This window comes from Mustela lutreola, chromosome 6 (genome assembly GCF_030435805.1).
Source record: "Mustela lutreola isolate mMusLut2 chromosome 6, mMusLut2.pri, whole genome shotgun sequence".
In the NCBI taxonomy this organism is placed as follows: domain Eukaryota; kingdom Metazoa; phylum Chordata; class Mammalia; order Carnivora; family Mustelidae; genus Mustela; species Mustela lutreola.
The window spans coordinates 134,305,255-134,316,179 of record NC_081295.1 but is presented as its reverse complement, the minus strand read 5'-3'; the positions used below and the strand labels follow the sequence as shown (position 1 = coordinate 134,316,179).

Sequence of the window (10,925 nt, the reverse complement as noted above, 5' to 3'; positions counted from 1 at the left end):
CTGATGCCGGCTGGATCCCAAGACCCTGAGATCATTACCTGAGCTGAAGGCAGATGCTTCACTGACTGAGCCAACCAGGTGACTGACCACAGCCTTCTGATACTGTATGTAATACACATTTATTCAGTCATTCTCCATATAGAATGGACAAATGAGAGCCAAGGTGTGAAACCAAAGACCTGTCTATATATAAAGCTAAGGAATATTCCCAAGAAGCTTAGGGGACAAAAAGATTTTTAACTTAACCCTGAGTTTTTCTGATTTGGGGATTTGACGTAACAACTTGCATGATAGGTTGTGCACTCTCCTAGGCACTCAATTTGTGACTTGAGGTGATGATCTGAGGTAATCTACTGGAGAGAGGAAAATGTACAGATTAATAGAGCAGTGTAAATAGGGAAATTTTTGTCTCTTCCATGGATTCCGGCCACCTCCTTAGGTACACACAACTGCCATCCTCCCAGTGAGTCACCTCTGGCCTTCTCTCTCCCCAAAGTGCAGCTGCCACGTGAAAGCCAGTTCAGGAGACATCAGGTTAGGACCCCACCTTGCATTTGATTTACTTTTTTTTGAAACTGGCCATGTCCAGGTTTGTCTGACCCTGCCGTCTTTACAACATTTCCTCAAGCTGCACATGAGTGGGGTCAGGCTTTCTTGTACTCTGCCAGTCCTCTGAACTAGAGTACTTTGAATCTAGTTACTTGGAAACTTGTGCTTGGTTCCAAGCTTCAGGGAAACGTGAGATGAGCCAGAAAGCCGGGCTACAGGTGAGGTTAGTCATTCCACACACCTGTGACCCCATTTAGGGGCCTTGCGCCCCTCAGGAAACATAAAACCAAACTCATCAAAAGGCAATGCTATAGGTTTCCAAGAATTATTTATCAAAGCTGATGACCCAGGCCCCGTGACACCTAGATTTGGCATTCAAAGCTTTCTCCTAATGAAAAGGTCGGCGCTACTTCCTCTCAGCATCCTCAGATAATATTAGCATTCCCGGGACGGCAAGAAGGGCCGAGGGCAGGAGACAGGGGTTCCAAAGAAGATAAGCCGGTGAAGACCAAGCCGCCAACAGCCTGCGCCCTCTTCGCCAGGGGACTGGCGTGGCCTAAAGACCCGGCAACATTTCCTTTCCTGAACCTGCCTAACAGCCACGGCCAAAGTCGGCGGCGCCCCGCTGCAAGACCGCCCCTCAGGCGCCCCGCCCTGGCCGCGCGGCCCGCGGCGGAGGAGGCGTGGCGTAGCGAGGCGGCAGACGGCGGGGGGCGGGGCCTGCCGCGGGCGCCACGGGAGCGTCGCGGCCTGACGCGAATGACGCGGCGCCCGTCAGGCCGCAGTCCCGCCGCCCCGCAGTGGGGCCCGCCTTGGCCCGCCCCCGGCCCTCCCCGCCCGGCCTCCAGAGCGCCCCTGTCAGATTGTGGCGGCGGGCCGCGCGGTGCGCTACTTCCCTGCAGCTTGGGCGAGGAGGCTTGTGTGCAGGCACACCCCCACGTCCCTTCGGCACCGCTGTCTCTGCTCCACTGGCCTCCGCTCCGCCCAGCCCTCGGCCACAAGCCGGTAGCGACATGGCACACGCGGCGGTACGCTGCCCCAGCGCTCGCGGCTCCGGGGACGGAGAGATGGGCAAGCCCAGGAAAGTGGCGCTCATCACTGGCATCACGGGCCAGGTGAGTCCGAGATGGGAGTTCGAGCCAGGCCTCCTGCTGCTGGGGCACGTGTGAGCCCCGCGCCCGGGGCTGCCTGCATTTCCAGGAACAGCCTTCTGGGCATCCCGGAAGGTTTCCGAGGTAGCTTGTTGTGGAGGTCGGCGACAAGATGTGTCTTGTGGAGAGTGTGCTGAATGCGTGGAATGCTTCTAGGCTTCCCTCGGGGCATGGGAGCGCGTGTCCTACTTGGGACGTGGTTCTCGCACCTGAGCCAGACTACCTACCGTCTCCCACCTGCCCAGCCAGCGACTGCAGTGCTTGTTTCTCCGAGGTCTCTAGGGTGCACTTTAATTTAGCTCTTTGCAGATCCCAGTGCTGGGGGAGGGAAAAGGACTGGTTTTCTGTGTGTGTGTGTGTGTGTGTGTGTGTGTGTGTGTGTGTGTGGTCAACTTGCTATACTTCCGTGTAAGGGCCAAGGCCACTGACCTGCTAATGCTTGGGAAGCAGGGGAGTTCTTGCGGTTTTGGTTCCCCCTCACCAGCTTTCCAGACAGAAGAAAACAAATTAAAAGAAAGTAGTGCCGAGGAGTCATAGACTAGGAAATATTTTTTGTTTAAAAAGCACACCTCACAAAAACTTTTTAAACACACAAACTCCTGAGATTCATGTTAATACATTTGAAGTGTATCTGACAGACTGGTCCAAAGTTAGGCTAAGGTTCTATTTACAAACAAAAGGAGTTCCTTAAGTGATGTAATCATGAGGAGCTGTCCTGCATGTTGGAACCCCATGTGCAGACTGAGCATGGCTGTTTCCTGACAGTTATCTCTTAGAGATACTGCAACAGGTAGGCCCTCACCACTGTATCTAACCAAGCTGTGCTGCTTTAGATTCATTCAGGATGGAATGATTTTACTCATTATTTTTGTAGACAAAATGTTACATGTGTGTTCCTGGAGCTCTTGCTAGTGGCTAATATTACTCTGTAATGGAGGTGATAATAATGGCTAATAAATGTGCTTATCATGTATCGGTCACTTGACTAATATTAACTCATTTAGTTTTTACAAGTAGTCTTTGAAGGGGTGCTTTTTTTTTTTTTCGCCTCCACTTTACAGATGGGGAAAGTGAGGCATGGGAGTCTGATTTGTCTGAAGTGAAACAACTACAAGTGTCTAGCTGGGATTCAAACTCTGCTTTCAAAGCACTCTAGCATTAGAAAAGAAATTGGAATTGGCCAGATTTAGAGTCCAAGAATACTAGATAGTTTTAATTATTGGATATCTAAGTATTTTCTGGTTATTCATCTTACTTTGTTTAAGGTTATTACAATAAACAACTGTTTGAAAACTGGTGGAAGAGGTGGATAGGAAATAGGAAAAGAATTTGAGACTGAGGAAGTGAACCATTCAATTTAGGCAAGGGCCTATAAGCTTTCAAGTCGTGGCCTACAAACTTTTTTTTTTTTTTCCTAATGGTGAGGACTCTTTGGTAGATGGTTTCCCTTTTCCCAATTTCTTAGACTGAATCTGAAGCTCAAAAGTTTACTTAACTTGTGTGAACTCTTGAAGATAGAAAATTTTTTTAGTACCTTGAAGAAATTGGTTAAGCTATTAAGATAACACTTGGTATGAGTTATACCAATTTAAGTGACCAGCACTATCGATCAGTGCAAGTTAGAGATGGGACCTTCTTTAAAGCTTTGGAACACATCATCTAGTTGCTACTGAATGGCAAGAGAGGTGCAGAAGTGGCCTCCATTGTAGTTTGTCCAAAAGGCAGCTCCAGGGAAGTCTTCTTTAAGCACATGTTTAGTGTGCAATGCTCTAACCAGATATTTTTGGCTCATCACTTTATTTTGGCTCACTACCTCATTTCCAACTTTAAATTCCTTGGGTTTTAGGCCCCTTTTACCTTCAGCACCAATATTTTCCTCTTTCCTCGCACATTTACCCTCTGCATTGTCCCTTTCCATGTTGGGTTCTTGTGTTGGCTTTTATACCCCTGGCACAGTGCCGAATTCTGTAGCTGCACATAAATCCTTGCTAATGGAACTTGCTGCTTGCTATGCTTTGCATTTGTCTTCTAGGACAGTGATTCCTAACTTGGGTATCAAGGATCTCCAGAGGACTGTGAAGTTAATACAAGAGGTCTAAAAATCCATACATTATTGTCTATTTTTAAAATAATATGGGACGCCTGGGTGGCTCAGTTGGTTGAGCGGCTGCCTTTGGCTCAGGTCATGATCCCAGCGTCCTGGGATCGAGTCCCACATCGGGCTCCTTGCTTGGCGGGGAGCCTGCTTCTCCCTCTGCCTCTGCCTGCCACTCTGTCTGCCTGTGCTTGCTCTCGCTTCTCTCTCTATGACAAATAAATAAAATAAAATTAAAAAAATAATAATATATCGTGAGAGCTTACCGAACTACTCACTCTGCTAAACACTATATATCCCTACCTTAGAGGCAGGTACAAATTTTATTCCCAATTTATACCTGGCTAAGTAAGGTTAAGTATGTTCCCTGGGAGTGCACACCCAGTGAGTGTCAGAGCTGAGATTTGAACCAAGGCATTGCTTAGAACAATTTTGTTAATGTTGCTTCAGTAGTAAACTATACACATTAAAATACAGCTTTGTGTGTCTGTGTGTGAGAGAGAGAGAGAGAAAGAAAAAGAGAGATTGTTCTACTCTTAAGAAAGGTCTCAGATTCAAGAAGGTAAGGTAGATATCATTGCTCTTAGGGTATTCATGGTAATTGTGCTGTGATGGGCTCTTAAATGGGTTGTCCTAGATTTCCACTTGAGAAAGTGCAGATAGTCATGGTGCCCTGTTTGCTATGCATCTCTAATATTTACTGTCAAGCTTCATATACTAGCTTTCTCCCTCCTGTCTATTCTTATTACAGTAACTGTGAATCATTTTCTAAAGTTTTTACCTTATTAAATCTCCTTAAAGAAAACCAGGCTTGGGGGCACCTGGGTGGCTTAGTCCTTAAGCCTCTGCCTTTGGTTCAGGTCATGATCCCAGGGTCCTGGGATCCTAGGGTGCAGGATCTAGCCCTGCATAGGGCTCTCTGCTCAGTGGGAAGCCTGCTTCTCCCTCTTCCACTCCTCCTGCTTGTGTTCAGTCTCTCGCTGTGTATCTCTCTGTCAAATAAATAAATAAAATCTTAAAAAAAAAAAAAAGAAAGAAAAAAGAAAACCAGGCTCAGGCTTGACTTTGTTGCCTCTAGGCCCTCTACCAGCCATCTTCAGAGCTCATCTCCACTGTCTTAAGGTACTTTTGGTTCTTTACTACACAGTTGGAACTGTTCTTGCTTTTCTTTGAATACTCTCTCTTTGTACCCCACTGGAGTCCTTTTGTGGCTGAATGCCCTCACAGGTGTTACTCCTTTTCAGTCACCTGAAGCCTCTGTGTACTCCAGATAATCCTGCCAAATGCAGCCATTCCAGGAAATTTCTTTGTATTTACATACATGCAATCTCTGTTGGCTATATAGGTAATTTGCATATCTTACTTCTTTGGTTTAATTACTTTAAGGTAGAACCTTTCAGCATATTATCTCCTACTTAGTTTTGCCTAATGGTCTTTCAAAAATCTTGACTTTTCTCATGAAGAACACAGCTTTACTCTTTCTGCTGGGTACAGGGCTTGTTTTGATGCTGGTGGGAATATCATGATATACTCATTGCCCACTAGGATCTTATAGTTTTCAAGGAACTTAAGACTATGCAGATGAAAAAAGTGATATTCAAGTATGGTAGAGATGTGGTAAAGTTGTATAAGTAGTGAAGTAGTATTTTAAAAGTATGTTAGAGCCCAAATGAATGGTTTATCCAGCCTCAGAACTCTGGGAGAGGTCACTGAATGCTTGAAATAGCTGGCACTGTGTTGGTTTGAACAGCATGCACAGGAATGAAGAGAGGGGACAGTTTTGGGAACAGTGAGGACACTGTAATAATAATGGAAGGAACTTAATTTATTAAATTATTTATACCTCTTGCTCATTTCCAAAAAGTTTCTGAAGTGGCATCAACAAAAAACATATCATTGGACCATCATAAAAAGAATGAAAAAAAAGAGAAGTAATCCACAAAACACCAGTCAATAACTCAAAACAAAAAACAGGAGTTTGCAGTGAAGGCCAATAGAAAGATGGGGGTAATGTACTAAAACTCAAAGCTAAGGATAGCTGCTCTTCTCCTCTAGGATCCTGATGGATTCCTGTCTCATGTTGAGGCCTTTTATCCATTTTGAGTTTATCTTTGTGTACGGTGTAAGAGAATGGTCGAGTTTTATTCTTCTACATATAGCTGTCCAGTTTTCCCAGCACCATTTATTGAAGAGACTTTCTTTTTTCCACTGTATATTTTTTCCTGTTTTGTCGAAGATTGTTTGCCCATAGAGTTGAGGGTCCATATCTGGGCTCTCTACTCTGTTCACTGGTCTATGTGTCTGTTTTTATGCCAGTACCATGCTGTCTTGGTGATCACAGCTTTGTAGTAAAGCAGTAGTAATGTGATGCAGTAACGTGATGTAGTAAAGCAGGTAACGTGATGCCCGCAGTTTTATTTTTGTTTTTCAACATTTCCTTAGTGATTCGGGGTCTCTTCTGGTTCCAGCTCTTTGAAAAATACCGATGGAATTTTGATCGGAATGGCATTAAAAGTATAGATTGCTCTAGGCAGTATAGGCATTTTAACAATGTTTATTCTTCCTATCCAAGAGCATGGAATGGTCTTCCATCTTTTTGTGTCTTCTTCAATTTCTTTCATGAGTGTTCTGTAGTTCCTCGAGTACAGATCCTTTATCTCTTTGGTTAGGTTTATTCCCAGGTATCTTATGGTTCTTGGTGCTATAGTAAATGGAATTGATTCTCTAATTTCCCTTTCTGTATTTTCATTGTTAGTGTATAAGAAAGCCGCTGATTTCTGTACATTGACTGCTGTCAATATGGACATAAAATTCAGCTTTGACTTTCCTGCAAATCAAGACAAAGTGGATAGGCGAGTCAAAATTTTTATTAATACTACACTCTTAGAGAAATAACTTTAAGCAACAGAACAGCATGATGGACAACATGCTTGCTAGTAGTTTTTTAAAGAAGACAGTCATCTTCCTAGGACATTTTATTACTCCCTAATGGATGGCATAAGCACACTTTTTGGTAGATAGAGACTTAAGTAATTGAATAGTTAGTTTTTGTGGATTTTTCCTTTGTTAAATGGATATTTTTCCAGTCTGTTATTTCAAGCTGGTTTCTGCCAAGGGAGCAGGCAGGTTGGAACTGTAGATTACATTGTCAGGTGTGTTGATTATAAGGTTAATATTGGTATTTTGAAAGTGGAAGTATTTGACATGGTGAGGCCCTTCCTAACCTGTAAATTGGGCTAGATTTTCCTTGGGAGGTTTGGATCTGGCCAAACATTTAAGCAAGTACTAATTCAATGCTTTAGATTTCTGCATCACGACACATGGAAGACAAAGCATTTATCTTTAAATAGCTACAGGCAAGAAGAGTTAACTTGTCTGTGGTTGGAAGACAACAGACTTCTGGTAAATCTTGCAAAAATGAAAGAGATGGACACTTTGAGTTATCAGGTCATATTCTTTAAGCCATATTTTGTTTCAGAATTTTGTTTTTATGGCCTTGTTTCTAATTTTCATTACTTTTGTTAGTTCTTGGTCTTTAAAGAAAACAGGTAAAATGGATGACCTAATTTTCTAGACTCAGGTGGTTCTTTCAGGCTTCGTGTTCTTCATTTAAGAGTTAATTTAGTATGTTAGAAAATGGTAATTGAGAATTGGCAAGAGGTACCTTTCTTCCCACAGTTTTCCTTAACCCCCTTTAAATAATGCTTCAGTTGAATTGTAATAGATGACTGGGACATTACCTCTTTTGGTTTTACTTTCTAATCCATATTCAATTTCTCATAAGTTTCTACATTCCAATATAGGTATAAGAATCATCACTTATGTAGATGGAGATTTAGTGAAATGTGATGTGGTCTGTTAAAACTTGATTTCTAGATAACCCATTCAATTTTTTTATGAGTGTAATTGACCCACAATGTTACATTAGTTTCAGGTGTACAACCTAGTGATTAAACCTCTCTTTGCTTGATGCTGTGTTCACCAGAAGCATAGCTACCATCTGTCACCACGCAACACTATTACAAGACCTTTGACTGTGTTCTTTCTGCTGTGCCTTTTTTGACTTACTCATTTCATAACTGGAAGCCTTTATCTCCCACTCCCCTTCAACCATTTTACCCATCCTCAACCTAGCAAACATCATTTAGTTCTCTATATTTATAGTCTGATTCTACTTTTTGTTTGTTTATTCATTTGTTCTGTTTTTTAGATTCCACATATGAGTGAAGTCGTATGGAATTTCTCTTTCTCTGACTTATTTCACTTAGCATTATACCTTCTAGTTCTATTCACATTGTCGCAAATGGTAAGCTCTCATCCTTTTTAATAGCTGCATAATATTCCTGTATGTATTTGTGTGTGTGTGTGTGTGTGTGTGTGTACACTATGTCTTCCTTATGCATTTGTCTATTTATGGATGCTGGGTTGCTTCCATATCTTGGCTATTGTAAATAATGCTTCAGTATAGGGGTGCCTATATCTTTTCAAATTAGTGTCTTTGTTTTCTTTTTTTTTTTTAAATTAATTTTTTATTTTTTATAAACATATATTTTTATCCCCAGGGGTACAGCTCTGTGAATCACCAGGTTTACACACTTCACAGCACTCACCAAAGCACATACCCTCCCCAATGTCCATAATCCCACCCCCTTCTCCCTAACCCCCTCCCCCCAGCAACCTTCAGTTTGTTTTGTGAGATTAAGAGTCACTTATGGTTTGTCTCCCTCCCAATCCCATCTTGTTTCATTGATTCTTCTCCTACCCACTTAAGCCCCCATGTTGCATCACCACTTCCTCATATCAGGGAGATCATATGATAGTTGTCTTTCTCTGCTTGACTTATTTCGCTAAGCATGATACGCTCTAGTTCCATCCATGTTGTCGCAAATGGCAAGATTTCATTTCTTTTGATGGCTGCATAGTATTCCATTGTGTATATATACCACATCTTCTTGATCCATTCATCTGTTGATGGACATCTAGGTTCTTTCCATAGTTTGGCTATTGTGGACATTGCTGCTATAAACATTCGGGTGCATGTGCCCCTTTGGATCACTACGTTTGTATCTTTAGGGTAAATACCCAATAGTGCAATTGCTGGGTCATAGGGCAGTTCTATTTTCAACATTTTGAGGAACCTCCATGCTGTTTTCCAGAGTGGCTGCACCAGCTTGCATTCCCACCAACAGTGGAGGAGGGTTCCCCTTTCTCCACATCCTCGCCAGCATCTGTCATTTCCTGACTTGTTGATTTTAGCCATTCTGACTGGTGTGAGGTGATATCTCATTGTGGTTTTGATTTGTATTTCCCTGATGCCGAGTGATATGGAGCACTTTTTCATGTGTCTGTTGGCCATCTGGATGTCTTCTTTGCAGAAATGTCTGTTCATGTCCTCTGCCCACTTCTTGATTGGATTATTTGTTCTTTGGGTGTTGAGTTTGCTAAGTTCTTTATAGATTTTGGACACTAGTCCTTTATCTGATATGTCGTTTGCAAATATCTTCTCCCATTCTGTCAGTTGTCTTTTGATTTTGTTAACTGTTTCCTTTACTGTGCAAAAGCTTTTGATCTTGATGAAATCCCAATAGTTCATTTTTGCCCTTGCTTCCCTTGCCTTTTGCGTTGTTCCTAGGAAGATGTTGCTGCAGCAGAGGTCGAAGAGGTTGCTGCCTGTGTTCTCCTCAAGGATTTTGATGGATTCCTTTCGCACATTGAGGTCCTTCATCCATTTTGAGTCTATTTTTGTGTGTGGTGTAAGGAAATGGTCCAATTTCATTTTTCTGCATGTGGCTGTCCAATTTTCCCAGCACCATTTATTGAAGAGGCTGTCTTTTTTCCATTGGACATTCTTTCCTGCTTTGTCGAAGATTAGTTGACCATAGAGTTGAGGGTCTATTTCTGGGCTCGATTCTGTTCCATTGATCTATGTGTCTGTTTTTGTGCCAGTACCATGCTGTCTTGATGATGACAGCTTTGTAATAGAGCTTGAAGTGTGTTTGTTTTCTTTGGGTAAATACTCAGTAGTGGAATTATTGGATCATATGGTATTTCTATTTTGAAGAACCTCCACACTCTTTTTCTACAGTGGCTGTCCAATTTGCATTGGTAGCAACAGTGCATAAACGTTCTTTTTTCTCCACATTCTTGACAACACTTGCTATTTCTTTTTTTTTTTTTTTTTTTTTTTTTTGATTTTTGTATTCTCACAGCTATGACTTGATATCTCATTGTGGTTTTGATTTGTACTTCCCTGATGATGAGTGATATTGAGCAGCTTTTTGTGTTAAGACAACACGTTCTTTAGAGACCTTAGACATTCAGTGTTCATTCAGGATTATATACTGTCCTGAGCTGGTAGTTTACCTCCAGTGCCCCAGACTTATTGAGTGCTACCTTATCTACTCATGACATGGGAAAATCCAGTGCTCCACAGTCTCCATGGTTGGCTTCAGAACCCCAGGACTGAAACTGAGAGTGACTTTTGTTAGTTACTGACTCTATTTCTAGATGAATTGAAAGTACTCTTAATTGTTCTTGTGATCCTGAATGGCTCTTTGAGTTATAGAGTTCTCAACCTGCCTGTCCTCTGAAGCAGCTGCTTCTGAACTTCTGTTAAGTAAAAGTTACGATTAAATGAGAATTATCTGGCTATGAGTCAGGTTTAAGGAAGGCAACATGTTTGTCTTCTAGATACTTAGTAGCTAATCATTTGGGGTGAAGATACAGAAAAAAAAATTACTGACATCAATAGAATGATTACTGTGTGCCATGCAATGTACCAAGCACTTTCTACAAATTACCTCATTTAGGGGCTCCTGAGTGGTGCAGTTGGTTAAGTCTGACTCTTGGTTTTGGCTCAAGTGGTGATCTCAGGATCATGAGACCCAGCCCCACATCAGGCTCTGTGTTCAGTGTGAGTCTGCTTAAGTTTCTCTCTCACTCTAATTTTGACCCTCCCTGCCTCTAAAATAAATACTTCTTTTAAAAAAAAAAAAAAAAGACATTATCTCATTTCACCCCAGATGGTTCAAATTTTTACTGTCCACCTTATATCAAAAAAGGAAATTGTGACTTGGGGAACTTCAAACTTGCCCAAGAACCCTTAATGCACTAGATTTTTTTTTTCCTCA

The 10,925-nt window shown here is 42.1% G+C and overlaps 1 protein-coding gene across 2 annotated transcripts in view; it reads left to right on the top strand.

The window, feature by feature from the left end:
- The first annotated feature begins 1,424 nt into the window (after positions 1–1,424).
- Positions 1,425–10,925, top strand: part of GMDS (GDP-mannose 4,6-dehydratase) — a 636,593-nt gene continuing 627,092 nt past the window's right edge. For both annotated transcript variants that reach the window (XM_059179107.1, XM_059179106.1), the window contains exon 1: positions 1,425–1,664. In XM_059179107.1, the coding sequence (XP_059035090.1) occupies positions 1,563–1,664 (102 nt within the window). In that variant the 5' untranslated portion in view covers positions 1,425–1,562. The remainder of the gene's footprint in view (positions 1,665–10,925) is intronic.